Raw genomic sequence first — 18,551 nt, 5'->3', positions numbered from 1 at the left:
GAGACATGATCTTCGTTAAAAAATCATTGATAATTGGGTTTGTTAGCCTTCAATCAATATTTTATTATGCTTAAGAAAACCAACAAAAACTTTTATTAGTTCACACAACTTCAATTATCCACGGAAAAACATTTGATTATCCTAAAAATTAAAGATTCATTTAGCATGATAGAAAAGCTTTTTGATCACCTCGTAATTACATTTTATAACTGAATCCAATTATAAAATAACATTAGGGTACCAAACCTTATGTTTTTTAATACTCTTTAAATCCCACAAATTTCTGCTTATTTATTTAAACCTGATAAAATGATATAATTGAATCATACATTGACAACCATGCGCTTCACCTTCCTAAAAATAACTATTTACTGCTTTACTGGACCCAGAAAACGACGTCTCATGCAAACGAGCCCCAACCCAATGGTCCACAACAGTCGAACTCAGGACTTGACTGGAAATTCAACTATTTTTATTCTTTAATAACCAAAAATAAAATTAAAAACAAAAGGTTGCAGTTAATCACAGCCACACAGTTTTAGCTCAGCCAAAATATCTCAACCGTTGAAACCTTCTCGATATTTTCAAACCCTCAAAAAGAGCCACTCTCATTATCTAGTGTCGTCAGATTCAGTTTCGAAAACCAGGCCAGCAGGTTCTGTTCATTGAAATTCCCAAAATACCTCCAGAAATGACCCCAACATTTCAGGACAAGGGAAGGGTATTACAAGGATATGAATAAATAACAAAAAAAACTTCTGAGCCGGTTCGTTCACCTTTTCCCTGTAAAAGAAATAAAATAAAAATAAACTATGTCAGACAGGACTTGACGCGCCTGAAAGAAGCGTGACGGAGTGAAAGCTTGCTTGATTTTTAACAAAATTCGTGAAATGGAAAAATAGAGGAATAGTTGCTTTCACGGCGGTTGAGGTGAGAGTAGGGGTAAAATGAACGACAGAAACTTTACCACAGAGAAAACTACGTCTACAGACAAAAGCCACATAAAAAAATAAAACATGTAAATAATAATTAAAAAAATCAAGAAAAAAAAATCGAGAGAAAGAAAAGAATGGGGGAAGAGAGAGAGGATGAAGGGCACTTTACCACTTTTATATGTTGCACGCATCCATAGCAGAAAACATAAGGAAGACAGAGTACTTCTACAAAGGCTCAAGAAGAAGAGAAAAGAAAAGAGAAGAGAAGAGAAAAAGAAAAAAAAACCCAACTCCAAAGTAAAGGCATAGAACAAGAAGAAAGGAAAAGATGGTGCCAAAAATGGGTTTTGAGGTACAAATAACATCCATGGGTTAAAAGCAAGAAAGCTCAAGTAGAAGAAGAAGCTAAGCCTTGCATGGTAGGAGTATGTTTTTTTTTTTGGAAAGTGTATCCTCCAAAATTTGAGTTGGTTTTCCTGTTGAAATTTGTCTCTTTTTGAACTTCTTATTTGTAGTATTCAAACTAACCCATCTCTCTTTTGGTTTCGAACTTTCTTTCTTTTTGTTGTATAAACAGGTGGGTGGTGGTTTGTTGATTATTGGAAACTGGAGAGTTTTGGGTACTTGGGTTATTTGAGGATATTTTTGTTTTTGATTTTCTTAGATGAAGGCCATGCCCTTACCCTTTGAGGAGTTTCAAGGGAAGGGGGCGTTAGATTTCTCTTCTTCTACTTCTTCTTTCTCAGATTCAGCACTTTTTCTCCAAAACCAGCATCACCAACAACTACAAGAAAAGTGGCAAAACAACAAGGAAGGTTGCTGCTATGTGGGCATTGAGCCCACGTCTGTTCTTGATACTAGAAGTCCAAGTCCTCCAACATCTTCCTCAACACTGTCTTCCTCTCTCGGCGGAAGCGGCGGCGGTGCTGCCTCCACGGACACCACCGGCGTGGCGGCTAAGGCGGCTGTCTCCGGCAACAACAGCAGCAGCAGCAACAACAACAACAACAACAACAACAGCCAGTCCGTAGATATTGGAACGGAAAAATGTGGCTTGAGTATGGAGGATTGGGAGAGTGTGTTGTCCGGGTCTCCTAGTCAAGAACAATCCATTTTGAGGCTAATCATGGGTGATATTGAAGACCCTTCTATGGGATTAAACAGGATTCTCCAGTCAGATGGTGGGTCTCAAGATGTGGAGTTCAATGCAGGTTTTGGTGTGGTGGATCAAGGTTTCACCTTTGAGTCCATTACTGGTGGTGGCAATTTGGTAAGCAACATTGACCCTCCTCTTACTGTAAGTTGCTCTGATTTTACAAGGCTTGGTACGGTTTCAACCCCAACAAATCCCGTATTTACATCTTCACCGCAAAATCTTTTGCCTACTTCACTCCCTCCTGGTGTCTTTGCACAACAGCAGCTTCAGCCCCTCGAAGCTTTGGATGAAAAGCCTCAGATTTATAATCCACAGGTGATAATAAACCAAAATCAAGCGCAGTTTACTCAAAACCCGGCTATGTTCTTGCCACTTTCTTATGCTCAATTGCAAGAACATCATCTTTTATCACCACCACCACCACCACCACCAAAGAGACTTAACTCTGGCTCAAGTGTACCAAACTATCAGGTCCCAAAGGTTCCATTTTCGGGTTCAGGACAGGAGCTTTATCTTCGTCGCCAACAACAGCAGCTCCAAATGCTTCAGCAAAGCCCAACGACAATTGGAATGACAGCATCAACGAAACAGAAAATAGTTAATGATGAATTGGCGAACCAGCAGCTTCAGCAGGCAATAATTGACCAACTAATCCAGGCCGCAGAGCTGATCGAAACCGGGAATCCGGTACTCGCGCAAGGGATATTGGCGCGGCTCAATCAACAGCTCTCCCCTGTAGGTAAGCCCTTTATCAGGGCTGCTTTCTACTTCAAGGAGGCTTTACAGTTACTCCTTCGCTTGAATGCTACCAACGCATCGGCTTTGTCCACGTACAACTTGATTTTCAAGATTGGTGCTTATAAGTCATTCTCTGAGATTTCTCCAATCATTCAGTTCGCCAATTTTACTTGCAACCAAGCACTTCTTGAGGTTTTTGAAGGGTGTAGTAGAATTCACATAATTGATTTTGATATTGGTTATGGTGGGCAATGGGCTTCTTTGATGCAGGAACTAGTTTTGAGAAATGGTGGTGGCCCTTCTTTGAAAATCACTGCCTTTGCTTCTCCATCCACTCATGACGAGCTAGAACTCGGTTTCACTCAGGATAATCTTAAGCACTTTGCTAGCGAAATCAACATGGCTTTTGAGATTGAAATAATCAGTCTTGAGTCCTTGAATTCTGGTTCTTGGCCGTTGCCTCTGCATTTACCTGAAAATGAAGCAATTGCAGTTAATCTCCCAGTTGGTTCATTTTCTAATTACCCTTCAGCCCTCCCTCTGGTCCTTCGTTTTGTAAAGCAGTTGTCACCCAAAATCGTGGTCTCTTTGGATAGGGGTTGCGACAGAACTGATGTCTCATTTCCTCACCATATAATCCATGCCCTCCAATCTTATTCTGGTCTCCTTGAGTCCCTTGATGCTGTGAATATGAATCTTGATGCCTTGCAAAAGATTGAAAGGTTCTTGCTTCAACCTGGTATCGAGAAGATTGTCTTGGGTCGACATGGGTCCCTGGAAAGAACACCTGCTTGGAGGAGTCTGTTTATACAATCTGGATTCTCTCCATTGACTTTCAGTAATTTCACGGAGTCTCAAGCTGAGTGTTTAATTCAGCGGACTCCAATTAGAGGTTTCCATGTGGAGAAGAGGCAGTCTTCACTTGTTCTTTGCTGGCAGAGGAGAGAGCTAATTGCTGCATCAGCTTGGAGGTGCTGAGGAGTGGAGTTTTTTTATATTGGTTCTACCAATTCAACTTTGCTGCGAAGGTGCTTCATAACTTACTGCTTTTAGTTTCTGATCTTTTTATTTTTCTTTTGCCTTACAATTTTTGTTGCCTGTCGTTCTATTAAGCTAATTGTCTATGTGCCTTAGGTCTACTGTTTCCTATCAAAAACCAAACATTTTAGTAACTGAATGGCTTTGTACAGTCTTTTTTTCTTCTTATTTTCAGTCTGTTTCTTTGGATGTGGGTTCAACTGTTTTGGTTCTTTTTCCTGGTTATATTGCGATTGTTTGTTGTAAGCTTGACAACAAGGTAAAACAAGTTATGGGAAAAGGAGAATGAATTTGACCTCAGGAATTAAATTATTTGGCCCTTGCTTGGATGCTAGTAGCTTTTTCTTTCTAATCTTTCAATTGCTTGATCAAGTCATCAATAGAGTGAATTGTTGTTGGACGAACTGTGGATTTGATAATTTCAACTGTTTGTGGAAATCCTGAAACTTCATAAACCAGCAAGTTTCTATTCTAAGTACAGGTTTAGGACAGAACTATTGTACTTCCTACTCAATCTGCAACTCTGCTGTGTGGAGAAGTAGTTCTCGTCCCTTAAACACGCCTCCCACCCCCCTCTGCAACATAAGAAAGAAAAAGGGTTTGAACTTTCAATTTAATGATTTTCCTGGCAGTAAATGAACCTTGGTTACGTTAATTTGTACTGAAAGCGGCGCCAAGTAACTGATCGCTGTCTTTTACAAACTGCATCTGAATAAAGTATTTGGTTGGAAAACCCATGGCTGAAAAGCTTGTTAGACATCTTTTTCTGCTAGCTTTTGCAATCAGATCATCTTTATGACACTCTTGATAAGCACAATTATTAAAGTGATAAGGTATATTTATCTGGATTTTGTGTTAACGAGGGCGGAAGATTTATTGCTAAACTGGCTTAACTTGAGGGTGTTGGCGTTAATCATGAACCTTGGTTCATAGATTTATGGCACCGAAGGTCCAAACGATCGAATCAGGTCTAGGCCTAAATTCCCTCCGGTTCATGCATCAACAAAAGCTTATTTGTCATCAATGTGTCCAATATAGGGGTGGGTGCAATAAATAATTAAGCTCATTATGTTGGTTTATTTATAGTTAATTATAGTTTTGAATTTTTAATTTTATAAAAAAATGGAATAATGTATGATGATATTTTATGCATGCCAACACTTGTATTATTAATACATTGAATTTGCTGTTTTATTGTATGATTAAATTAGTTTTTTTTTTAATTCTTCCCCTAATGAGGTCACATGGGTCTTGTACCATTGGACCCCCACATAATTATTAGTTTAAAATCTTTTCTTTACTCTGCACCTTTTTTCAACTCTATAGTTCATTCATAATCTAACTAAACTTTTTTGTAGAAACGCAATTATATGATATTATTTAAGGATAAAGGCCATGTTGGATATGACTAATGAGAAAGAAATATTTTGGCTCATTGCTTATAATAATAAATTTATATAATATTATCATTTTTTTTGTCTGAGATTTTTTTTTATTTAATAATTACTTTAGATTTTAATTAATTCGAAATTAAATCGGATTAAATTTCGTAAAGAAATCAAGTTTTTTTAAATTTATTTTTTTATTCATAAGATTTGAAATTAAAATTTTACTTAAAAAAAATTAAATTTCTTATTATTTGAACTAATAGGCGTTGATATATAATATTATCGTGACAACTGCTACCAGTAATTTCTTACCTACTAGAAAAACAAAAACTCAATGCGTCAGCTTCAAAAAGACTATTCTAATCGGCCTGCAAACAATTTTAAAATAACTTTTTTTTTTATTTAAGATTATCAAAAATTAAATAGTAAAATTAAAATTTTAGCATTTTATTAATAAATTATATACAATTACCTGCAACAACCTTATAATAATAATTTATTGTGTAATAGCGTAAGATATATAGTAGTATAAAGTATTTATATAAGAGAAATTATTTATTTATATGCAATAAGACTTCAAATTTATGTATTTATTAATTAATAAACTTGGAACACAGAATTAGTCAGTACTCGTATAAAAGAAAATGTTGAATGATGATTGATGTGTATGGTTGTCTTAATCGTTGTTGTTATCCTGAAATACTTTATATAAAGAAATTACTTTGAGATTAAATATAATTCATATGATTCGTTGATTGTTTTTCCTTAATTGATTTGTTACCAAATACCATAATTTGTTTGAGAGTTAAAAGGAGTTGGGGGTGGGGGTCAGTCAATGTTGAAGATGGTGACACCCGGTTGTTATTGAGTCTGTTTAATTCTTCACCTTACTTGAATCAATGATTAAGACAGGTGCTTCAACTTTTTTTTTTTTTTTTTATACTTCAAATTGCCATGCCAGATTTCTTGTGTTTCTTTGGTAAGCGGTGGCAATAGCATATATGAAGAATTGGGCAGAGGAGAAATACAGAGCAAGTGCAACTTGTTTTGCAAGTGGGGATACGGGAATTTGGAAGTGGAGTTGGCACGTGCCTAGCATGCGGCCACCACTCCATCTTGTTGTCCTTTTCTTTTTTTTTTTCCTTGAATCAATTATGATGTTAAGCTATGAGATAATTACGAATAGCTACTTATTTTTTCGAGATCGTGTTACTTATAATAATTATAATATAATTAATTAATTATAATTTAAAATTATTTGAAAATTATTAAAATTTTATGTACAACCAATATAATTTTTTTATTATAATCAAATAATTATAATATTATAATAAAAATTATAAATGAAATGCTCCCTATTTTTTTTTATTTTTTAAAAAATTTACCATAAATTCTTATGAACATGCTAATAAGTTTACGTCACAACCAAACTTAAATAAAAAACCATAAGAAAGAAATTTTAAATATTTTATATACCTAATTACAAAAACAAATTCATTTTACAATTAAAAAACAACCTCATTAGCATGTCAAATCTAATATAAATTTGATCTGAAAATTTTAATGTTTGTATCAATCTTTTTGTTGTAATTTATTTTTAATATTTTTATACACTATTAAAAAAAGTGTAAATTTTATGATGAAAATTTTAAAATTTGAATTTTAATGTCTATATATTTTTTATTTTTAAATTACAACATTTTTGGTACAAAAAAAAATCTTATCAAATGCTTCGTATAAAAATATTACTATATTACTAGTTAGTACTTAGTACATACTTTCATTAAAACATTAGTATTTATAAAAAAGAAGACGAAAACTTTATTTACCTATTAATTAATTATTAAGGAGAAGCTTTTCTAAGGTGCAACATGCGGATCCAAGGAGCCTGTCCTAACAGCCTTTAAATAACAAGCGGAGAACATACATTGGCTAAAGCATATGGGACCCAAAGTCCTGTTGTTGAAATCTTGCAATCAACAAGTCCACCCGAGCCCAATCAAACGATCGTGACTGGTTGTCTCATGTGCTGCAATGTTGGAACAGAGATTGAAAATGACAACCGATGAATATATGATAAATCTCTCCACTTAAAAGGGGGGGGGGGCCAGGAGAGTGAATGGTCGTGATCGTACTTTAGGCCACGTGTATGGACAATGCATAACAAGCTGCTTTGATGATGCCGGTCCAAAGATCTACTACGGACAGAGATGAAAGGCATATATGGCCAGTTTTTGCCTGAATCTGACCTTCCTGTCAGGCTTGAAGCCATTAAACGAACATAAAAATTGTCCATTTCCAGATCACCTACAGACCGTCCTACTGAAGTGTCTTTGTCAACAAAGATTAAGCAATCTTTACGGTCCGATTCATGCTGTTTTGGGACAATCACCATCTGATTGCCTCAAAGTGGGTGACAACACTGCAGCAGGGGAGAAACTCACTGCAGACTGAGAATATTTCTTTTTTAAAGGAAGCTTTTAATCGAACCAAGGATCAAATCCCGCCATGGCCAAAATATTTAACCCTGATTTATGTGTCTACGATTTCTCAACAACCAGTCATAAAAGCTTTGGGCTGCGATGCAAGAAAGTGAAAGAGAGTGGTTGAGGTCAACACTTACTGATCGGATGATTAGAGAGATAAGTGGCCAATTATACAAGTTACAAAACTACTCTTTTGTCATTGAAAAATCAAATAAAAACATCTAAACTTAATGCAAGATTGATAAATTTTGAGGTGAGAAACGTGTAATTAGTTATGTAAAAGAAATCAAACTACAAAATTACCACAATATCTATATTTGAGATTTCATGCATTGTTCTCAATTTTCATCCTATCTACCAGGGAGTCAACAAGCCTTTGAAAGCTGGTTGACAGAATGGAGCCTCAATTCTGTTGGAACATTAAACCAAGTCAAACTTAATTTATTTGTGCTTAGTTGCCATATTATGTATTGGGTCTTGAACTGTGTTATTGTATGATTAGCTATATGTGATAATAGCCTTTATGCTAACTAATTAAGCATGTAAACATTTTGTTGCCGTATGTCAACTGTTATTTGTAAGGCTTTCGGTCTTTTAACTTTGTAAGCCGAGTGTGCGGCTATGGTAGTTGATTGTTATCAAATTAAATTGCTTTGTTTGTGGGTTTTATTGCCTACAAAGGTGGTGCCTAGAACATGATTAAGTCAGTGTATGGGACGTACTAAAATGTTTTCTACTTGGCTAGCCATGGATGGATAGTTGTGTACCTCAGACCAAGATCATTCAGGTCCTGACATGGGATTTTCTTTCTCCCTCGTTTTCCTGATAATCTGGAATTACTTCTCCCTTTTCTTCGAAACTCTCTCTCTCTCTCTCTCTCTCTCTCACACACACACACACACACACACACACACACACACACATATATATATATATATATCTTGCTAAATTCACGTTGGTGGGGTGCTTGCTTTTTCTTTGCCTTCATATATAGCTTTTACTAATAGATGTATAAATGCATATGTTCAATTCAACTACGTTTGTGCTTTCTTGTCAGTTATGACTTCCCCTGGAGATTCCAATTTCTAAACTTGAGAAAGCTCTGAAAGGAAGAGTTCTACTAGATGCGATTGAGTCTTTATGCTCCAAGCAATTAAATGCTTTTTTTTTTAACATTGCTCTTTTATAATTATCGGATATATAGCTATCAATAATGCAGTAGTAGATACTTAAATCATTACGCCAGTAAATCAACTAGACTTCCAATTTGTTTTTACTCTTTGAAACCTTGAATTCGTGTTATCAAACCCTGATATAAGTTAGTAAACGTACGAGGGTTGAGTTTCTACTAATTATTTTTCTTTAATGTATTTATCAGTATTGTTAACATGTGTAGACCCATCGATCAATTGGAAAAAAAAATTTGTGATGATTAAAATTGTATTAAAAAGTAATTGACAGAAAAATAATGGAGGAAACCAAATCCAACATAAGCTCATTTGGCCAAGGTTATGGCTGTCTCATTTGGTTAACTACGAGGACACATAAATAAATTTGAGGGGCAAAAGCTATATATGGCGCATCCGAAATGTCTAATTTTTGAAGCCATGAAAGGTCACTAAATTACGTTGATGCTCCAAAAACCACTACTGGGAAAAGCACAGTTTTATGGTCTAGGAACAGAAAGAATAATTTTCTTATCCATAATTGGGATTTTAGAAAGACAATGTAGAGTCATTTTCAGGGCTTAAGGGAAGTCTTAAGTACTTAGCTGGAACTCTTGCCCTCCACAAACTGGAGGAAGCCCCACATCAAAAAAATTTCTGGCCCCGCCTCTCCCAATTAGCTTTCATGAAACAAGGACACATTCCTTGCGTATCAAAATTTCACACACAAAAAAAAAAAATCAAACAAAGAGGACTAATACATAGAAGGAGTCTTTTAACAACCTAAAAAAGGCATTTTAAGGCCTAACTAGAGAGTCATGAGGCGGAAATGAGGTGGTCTTTTATCAAAAGATATTGAAATCATGGCAATTGGTGACTAAAGTAAACATCCATGGACGTTTTTTTCTTTGCTTTTGGTCCTATGTACGTGGCGCATTCGAGCGAAGGAAAGGGAAAGAACATAGCAAATGCAAGGAAAAGTAGCTTTCCCTTATCATTCTCACAGAAACCAGGCTCAAAGCCCCTCTTGGATGGACCAGCCATTGTTGCCTTTAGTCACCTCAACAGTTGAAAGCAGATTCTAGGGAATTGAAGAACAAGAGAGAGAAAGAGCTCGAAATTTAGCTAGGCATCTTCTAGATATGGAAGACCATAAAAGTGACACTTTTTTTTATTGAAGCTCTAAAAGAATCACCCTTCCCTGGAAAGTATAATGATAAACAACTTTTCATTAAGGAATTGAGGTAAGCACTTTTGTCTTGAAGAAGCCTCCTACGAGTAAGGGATTCAGTTATACTAGTTTAGAAGAACAAAGATATGCTAAAGACTCGAGACATTTGCCAGCTTTTGTCCTCTTCAAAGTTCAAAACATGTTTGGTGGGTCACTAACTAAAGCCTAATTCTGTAATTCAGTATCCATTTCGGGTGCATCGAAAGCCACAATTACCCTTGTTAAGTTCCATTTTTTTCTAGAGCCTACAAAAAGCATATAACAACAAATGGGGTCCCTTTGCATGGGTAAAGGATATCGACAAAGCTGAGAAAAAAAAAAGCTAGTAACCCAATAATCCTTTTGAGATGACCAAGCTAATTACTTACTGATGCGTTGGAATGCTAAAATTTTCATTAGATGGACCTAAAACAAAGTTTATTAAGGTTAATCGCAAGAATTAATATACTAATCTGAAATGATCATCAATTTGATATTTTCTTATGATCATGATGATATACCTCAATGATAATGTCAATTTGATTAATTGATTAATTTCAAGGTATACCACGATGTCACTAGAAACATGCACAATCCTATAACGTATCTTTGCTTAGAAAAAGCATAGAAAAACAAATGGGGCCCCTTTGCATGGGTAAAGAATATCGACAAGGCTGACAAAAAAAAAAGCTAGTGATCCAATAACCCTTTTGAGGTGACCAAGCTAATTAATTACTTATGCGTTGGAATGCTAAAATCTTCATTATATGGGCCTAAACAAAGTTTATTAAGGTTAATCATAAGAATTAATATACTATTATCAAATCATCATCAATTAGATATGTTCTTATGATCATGAACATACACCTAAATGGTAACGTTAATTTGATTAATTTCAAGGCATATCACGATTTTACTAGAAACATGCACATTCCTATAACGTATCTTTGCTTACGACAAGCTGTAAAGAAGACAGAAGTTTCAGGATATGATATCTTGCCCGAAGTTGATCATGTCCCTTTTCCTTTGCTGCTTCTTAGCCCTTTAGGCAGTTCACGACGTTCCCTTAGCAGCGAAGCAATCTCTTGATGTCTATCATGTGTAAGATATTACTTGATCTTTCTTATTAACCCTAGTCTATATCTATTTGACTTGATTAATTACTATTTAATTATCCAATTAACGTACATGATTTCTTCAGATTGAAAAACTTTCCCATTGATCTGCCAAATGTGAGCACCCCATTTCTAATGATACTAATATTAATAATGATTTTGAGTAATAGAATGAAGCTAATATATACAGAGTGGAAAAGTGAGAATTGGTTGAGCCATGTATAAAGAACAATGATGATAGCAGCCTTTTAACACACATGCTCCAAGACCCATCACTTGGTATACCAAAATGAATGCAAATCAAACAATAAGTTAAGATATAATAATGCTTAAACAGAAAAGGAATGGAAATCATAATTTAAACAATTGAAGCTAAAGCCAAAAACCTTGTGAGCATCCAAGGCAAATATGCCTAAGAAAAGCAAAAGGCGGTATGAGGTGGGGGACTGGGGGTGGGGGAGTGGTGGGGGAGAATCGGGATGGCTGAGATACATGGGTGTGCGTGTGCAAGAAAAGTTAGGGTTTGCATCAGACAATCTTTTGCTCTCTCACTCTCATTCTTCACTTTAAAGATGCTTGCCCACCATATCGATCTTCTCCAACTCTTCTTTTAGTTTCCTTCATTTTTTTCCTCTCCCTCTCTTTTCCTTCCTTTTTCTTTCTCCATTTGTTAGTCAGCTTAGTAACAACGCGATCATTGCGTCCCACACATTTTTTTTTTTTATATGTTGTGACTTTCCCTTTTATGCCAAAATTAAAAAGTAGGCACTCAATGGTTGTCAAAAGCCAATTATGGTAGGCCCTCCATTAACAAACACGATATCCCAATTGGCTTCTTTCCCTCTCTCTTCATGCTCAAGACTCTCCCTTCTCTCTCATATATTTTGTGGAGGGTTTGGCTCCACAGGATGACTTTGCATGGATGACTTGGCTAGCCTCCAAACAAGCGTCTAAGTTTCTTTTTATCCCATTCTTCTTCTCTGATCTTTCCTTTTTGTATTTTGGAAAAAATCTCATCAAATGTCAACCCAACGTTGATTATATGTTTCTCAAGTCTTTTTCATCTTTTTCTTGTCATTCCTATATACTTTATACTATTTTCTATGTTTATTATTTTTCTGGTTGTTACTATAATTCTTTCCCCAATCGCCTCTTTTAATTGTCAAACAATTCGTCCATTGTTCCAAATGTTTCTTTTCCTATATATATAGCTATATATGATCTCTCTTTATTTTTACCTTTAATTCAATTATAAAAAATGATAGTAGTATTATTTTTAATTAATTAAAATTAAACTATTTTTTATTATATATAAATGCAACTATATGATTTTTAAAAGCAAAATGTTGATATGATATCCATTTGGCGCTTAACAATCAGGACACCAATTTTATAAACCCTTTGAAAGGAAAATTGCGGTATTTTAAAGGATTTTTGTTTTACATCTAATTAATTAACCAATGTGGCAAAGTCCAATATTATAAATAAAATGAAGATTTTTTTTGCTTGTTTTTATCTTCTGCAATTAAAAATGTTGGGTGGCACTCACAACCGACGCAAGCGTCCAAAATTGAGTAGTTCTTGGAATGGACCCAAAGAAAACAAAAAATATTGACATAAAGAAGAAGAAGAAGACCAAGAAGAAGAAGAAGAAACGGACAACCATTTTTGATTTGGCAAAAACATATTTTCACGGATTGGTGTTTGTCAGTATTCGATTGGCATACGAAAGACTATATGTTAAACAGACAACTAGACAAGTCCATGTGAAACTTAAATGGTTTGGCAGCCTCTGCCCTCTTTTATGTTATGGGGCTTGTCTTTCAATAGTTTTTCCTTCCACAAATTAATTAATAGTTGGGTGACCGCCCTTTCTTCATTTTCTTTTAAATTATTCGGGTCATGAGATCATAAGGCGACTTTCTCTTCCCCACACAGTGTTAATTATTATTATATATTACTATTATTATTATTGTTATTATTATTTTAGACGGCACAAAGAGTTGACCATTTATCATGAAGATGAATCCATGTTGCCGCTGAAACTATCCTCTCATATATATGCATGGTTGAATATATATGGATTGGAATGGGGTCAACTGATGAATGTGTATATATATGTATCTTACTCAGCCCTACAACTGATGAATGTACATCTGCATTTTGTCATTAATTTATCCTAATAAAACAAACAATTGCTTCAAAGAGGATTGGAATGGGAATTTATGTTAATAAGTGACCATATATAAATACCTTTCATGTGATTAACTTTAGATTTGAATGTATGTATATCCCAAAAAGTATAAACGAAATAAAAGTTTGTCATGATGTTATACGCATATATGGAAGAAATTAATATAGAATTTGACTCTGAGATACATGCATATATAAGATATATAAAGTTAAGGCATATGGTACTAAAAAGTAAATAGAACATGATATTTTTGTTGCTAAAATTAGAGGTGGAACCGACAATATGGAGGAGTAACATCAAGTTTCATTATCGTAACCACCAATTTCAATTATGATAAAGATTGAAGCTAACTCCATATTATATAATTGTTATGTGACCATCTATTACACTTTGAATTGCTAGACGACGAAACAGTATGTAGGTTTGCCATGTGAAACCCAGGCCCAGGTGGTTTAAAGTGTGTTTGCTTTCAGAGTGCGGACTGCGAACGATACAAAACTGAATAAATCAAAGAGATAAACAATTTTCAAAAATAAAAAAAACCCCTGTTTTTTTATTGTTATCATTCTTATTACATTGGGCCCCCAATCCACCAGAAAGGTTGGACTAAAGATAGTTTTGACTACAATCAAAATCAAAGTTTATTACATTGGGCCCTTATTGAGGGTCCATTAAAGACATAAATAGACTTAGTATGTTATAGCCAATGAAAAGGGCAAAAAGCCCAAAAAACTTTTAAAACTGCCCAATTGATTTCTTTCTACATTATTATTACAAAGCAAAATTTCCATAAATCAACATCCACAGTAATCCAAGTTAAACAAAAACCCTGTGAAGTCTAAATGGCGTACATTGATCTTAGAAGATCTTTTAAGAAAGGTGTTATCTGAAATGTACTCCTGTACTTGATAATCAGGTAAGACGGAGACCAGCAGATTTGCAAAATGCAGCCTCCGCTTCCTTCTGTTGGATTCTTAAGAGCAAGTAGGAAGGAATTACCTTTGCATATATCCATCAAATGTACTTCTGCACTCCTTTTAGTTTCGAAAATACACACAAGAATTTCTACCTCTTGCTATTGGTCAAAATTTACATATCAAACTCCGTAAAGCGGTAATAAGATTTTGACAAAAGAGTATGCAAGTGCACCTGTGAAAATGTAACTATCCACTCTGTCAAGTATTCCACCTGCGTGAAAGTGTACAAAAAATGTTAATATAAAGATTGAAAAAGTTTCTCAAATTTTTAACACAAAATTGAGGCAGAAACAATCCATGAATCCCAAATTAAGTATCAAATTACTCTAGCCAATCATAAACAGCATCCTCTCTTTCAATTATTTAAAGTTTTGAGTTCACACTCAGAGTATTGGGAAGTTAATTCAATAACTAATCATAAAACTTAAACATGAGTAACGATAATTACCATGCCCAGGTATTAGGGAACCAGAGTCCTTAACACCGGCATCACGTTTGATCATTGATTCGGTAAGATCACCAAAAACAGACCCAAAGAAGTTCAGAAACCCAAAGGCTATTGCACTACATCAATGAAAAAGAATATGTCAAGTATATGAAATTAAAATTTACAAAAAAATAAAAAGACTACATTTTCAGAGTTACATAGATGTGGCGTCAATTTCATAGAACCCACTTCTCTTTTTAGATAACAAAGCAATCCTTTCATCCCCATTTTGACTTCTGGAGTGATTAACAATTATCGCTTACAGTGATACTAGTCAGAGATTTGGTTTAACTTTAAAATAATAAAAAAATCATCAGTCACCATTGTTACTCAAATTCCATGTGCATTATGTGCAAGGACAGAAATCTTCAGAATTCACACCTTTTACGTGCACATTGACTGATGGATGTCTGCATGCATTTAAGGTAAATAAGCACCAAAGGATTTAACCATCACATTACATATTAATAAAAATAAATCAATTTATACCCCTTTGGTCCTTTGAATAAGGATAACTTGCACTATTGCTATACTTTATACCATTTTTCAAACCTAATAAATTCATGAGCTATATCAGCAGTAAAAAAAAAAAAACCAAAAGAACTCTCAGACAACTTGTCTTGTGAGGGAATGGATTCCAGTGCTCTTGAAATTATGATGTGTATCTCTGTGTGAGAGAGAGCGGAAATTTTGGATCACAAAATCTTTAGTTCATTATTACTTATGAGATAGATTAAATACCTTAGCCAAGATGCCGGCCAGCTAAAAATCTTTGATAATACAACAGAAGTTGCTATACAACCACCCAAGCCAACAATGGTTCCTTCCCATGTCTTCTTTGGACTTATATTAGTAAGTGGTGTCCTGCCAATGGCCTGCATCAGAACAGGGGAACAGACACAATCATGGTCATTGGATGATATATATCCACCACTTAAAATACAAGGAAAAATTCGTCCTCATGCCATTTAAATAGCTGTAGTTTTTGAAAATTGAAAAATAACCAAAAAAATACTAATAAAGTGATGCCAGCAGCACTGAGCAACAATATAGCATTCAGGGCATCTTAAAGTTTATAAATAAGCGAAACAAGAACTTTGTTAATCAAGGCTATATACCTTTCCACCCAAAAAAGCATATGTATCTGCTGCTATTATGCTGCTGACAGAAATCAAGGTTGCCACGAGGCCTACTGTCCAATGAGCTTGACCACCAAGAAGAAAAGGCCATCCAGCTCCTATTCCTGTCAAAAAGAAGCTACTGGGTAAAACAGTTTGGTGAAAAAATCGTAACCCATTCCCCTTTCCTCAACCATACATACAAATGAACCAGATGCTGAAAAGAAAGATAAATGAAGTTTCACATCTAGGGAAAAAAAAGCTACTTCAAGATCCATCATTCAGAAACTTCAAAATCCTTATTCAAACCACCAAGTTTTTTGCAAAAGCAGTATATAAGCTCGGAATTTTAAAAAAAAAAATGCCACTTTCAGTTCTAACCTGATCACTTAGCAGATATCAGTGTTCACTGTTCATAGATAAATTTGACCAATATTTAGATTTACTAGCAGGAAAGTGTGAAAATCCAAATTCTTACTAGTATTCAAGGCAGGAGCAGCTAAACCACATCTGAGCTTAACCCAGAAACAAGGGAGGTAACCGCAATAAAATAGCCCAAACATGGTACTGCTGAGCTGAGCAAAACGAGGATTTCCTCTTTGCAAGAGCAATGCCATAGCCACAACAAATGCAGCTGATGTCACTGAAACATCAATATTCCCAAAGTACCTGATAATACAGCAGAAACGCTAAATAAATTACAACATCAAATATTTTAAAAAAGATTTTATCTGCAAATTAGGAATTAAAAACTTTAGAAGGCAAGATGTAGCATTCCAAATAAAGACACTGAAACCAAAACATTAGTCGATAGCCTTGTGATACATTAAGAGAACATAAGGTATCCATGGATCTTACAACGTGAGAATGGGCATGAAAGCACATATAACAGAGCAAACTCGTGAGACATATCGTGGAGGAGGTGTCATTCCTGCAGTAATTCCACGGCTCCTAACCAATTCAAAATACTCACGTGCACCAAGGAAAACAGCAGCAGCCATAACCACAGTGAAAACCCATCCGCCAGCTAATACAGCACCTCCAACTGAGATTCCAATACCAACTCCAAAAACAATCCTTTTCCTCAACTGACTTGATTTATGTTGTTGCTCAGCAAGAGAATCCTTCACCATTGGTAACATATGGCCTCTGTCAACTTCCTACAACATAACTGTCTCAGCAACCATCTTTGAACAACAGTTTCCATTTATCGACTGGACAAAACTTGATAATTACAACTTAGATTAAAATTACTCATGCATTATTTATGACTATTTCTATTACCTACCAATTACTTCCAAATTCTCCATAATTTAAATCCCTTAGCACCCAAGTTTTCCTCATTTTTTTTTTTTTTTTGCTTTTCTTAAAGAATTTAAGTCTTCAGGATTTCATATTCTTTTACATTAACAAATAAAACTGCAACAAATAGATTATTCAAACGTTTCAAAATCCAGTTCCAAGTTAAACAAATACAAATTTGAACTTATAACAGATAAATACGTCCACAATTATAACTAAAAGTACCTCCTTGGCATTGCTTTCATCGATACTTTCCGGTTCAGCACGAGCCACGGCCGTAATAAACCGCCGGTTGATGTAAATACGGGTGGGAAGAATCGGGAAGACTGATTGGGATCCATGAAAGACTAAGTTAAGCTTGAGTTTAGGAGTTCTTCGAGTGAGAGTTAGGGTTTTGGTGGTTAAGGGACGGCATGGGCAACCGGAAAGAGAAGTTACCGAGAGTGGAATCAGATTGTACCGATCGATTTCAACGAAAGAGGCCATAAAAAAATTGAAGCAAATAAAAGAGTAAAAAAATGGTTTTTGTTATGCTATTATTGGGGAAAACCTGAACTCATATTCTCGTTGCTGTTGAACGATTGCAATGAGTTGGAAACTTCAGGGACAGTTTCGAGGCTTTCGAGGTTAGAGGATAGTCCTGCCTTGTTGGTGTTTTTTTTTACCATTTTTATTTTTATCTCTATTTTTCTCGGATTTTACGGGGAACGGTTGGGTTCCTCATGTTCATGACACTTCGTTCTTCGGGGATAATTATGGAAATTGGGAAAATGGCGTTACTTTTTTTAGTGCTGTTAAATGCAATCCAATCTTTTCTTTTTCCCATCTCATTTTTTTCTTTTTAATTTTTAGAAGTGAAATTACTTATTATTTTTTCTCTTTTACATAAATTTTCAAAAAATCAAATTTATGAAAAAATTTATAATTTTTTGAAAATTTATTTTAAAAAATTTTATAATTTTTCAAAAAGATATAAAACTCTAAAAAACTATAAAAAAATAATTAAATAAATTTTAAAAATAAATAAGGATTTAAAAAAATGCATTTAACACCATTCTTTATTTTTTCTTTTAGAGAAAAATGACGTTATTTTTTTTAAAAAAATATGTTATTTCTTGATTATCCTAAAATAATAACAAATTTTAAATTTCATCATTTTATTTAAATAAAAATTATTTTTTTAATTATATTTAAATATTTTTATTTTTAATTTATATTTAAATTTTAATTTCATCCGAATA

At 34.5% G+C, this 18,551-nt stretch overlaps 2 protein-coding genes across 4 annotated transcripts; one reads left to right on the top strand and one right to left on the bottom strand.

The window, feature by feature from the left end:
- Positions 1 to 1,142: 1,142 nt before the first annotated feature.
- Positions 1,143 to 4,067, top strand: HAM3 (GRAS family transcription factor). The gene is made up of 2 exons (XM_022901291.2): positions 1,143 to 1,354; positions 1,513 to 4,067. Exon 2 carries the CDS (start codon positions 1,600 to 1,602, stop codon positions 3,805 to 3,807), a length of 2,208 nt encoding a protein of 735 aa, XP_022757026.1. The 5' UTR covers positions 1,143 to 1,354; positions 1,513 to 1,599; the 3' UTR covers positions 3,808 to 4,067.
- A 10,092-nt stretch (positions 4,068 to 14,159) lies between these two features.
- LOC111304592 (phosphatidate cytidylyltransferase 4, chloroplastic-like) lies at positions 14,160 to 17,957 on the bottom strand. 3 transcript variants are annotated; one of them, XM_022901287.2, is made up of 7 exons: positions 17,536 to 17,957; positions 16,867 to 17,168; positions 16,487 to 16,677; positions 16,009 to 16,133; positions 15,632 to 15,765; positions 14,852 to 14,967; positions 14,160 to 14,614 (listed from the first exon to the last, which is right to left on the bottom strand). In XM_022901287.2, exons 1-7 carry the CDS (start codon positions 17,794 to 17,796, stop codon positions 14,523 to 14,525), a joined length of 1,221 nt encoding a protein of 406 aa, XP_022757022.1. In that variant the 5' UTR covers positions 17,797 to 17,957; the 3' UTR covers positions 14,160 to 14,522. The 3 variants fall into 3 exon arrangements, with proteins under 3 accessions (XP_022757022.1, XP_022757024.1, XP_089606935.1); XM_022901289.2 differs by lacking the exon at positions 14,852 to 14,967 and having other exon boundaries at positions 14,414 to 14,614; XM_089750809.1 differs by lacking the exons at positions 14,160 to 14,614; positions 14,852 to 14,967 and adding an exon at positions 15,128 to 15,300.
- Between the last annotated feature and the right edge of the window lie 594 nt (positions 17,958 to 18,551).

This window comes from Durio zibethinus, chromosome 21 (assembly GCF_047325235.1).
Source record: "Durio zibethinus cultivar Kanyao isolate XHJ-2024 chromosome 21, ASM4732523v1, whole genome shotgun sequence".
In the NCBI taxonomy this organism is placed as follows: domain Eukaryota; kingdom Viridiplantae; phylum Streptophyta; class Magnoliopsida; order Malvales; family Malvaceae; genus Durio; species Durio zibethinus.
The sequence above is the reverse complement of the archived record's forward strand: the minus strand, read 5'-3'. Positions and strand labels throughout refer to the sequence as shown.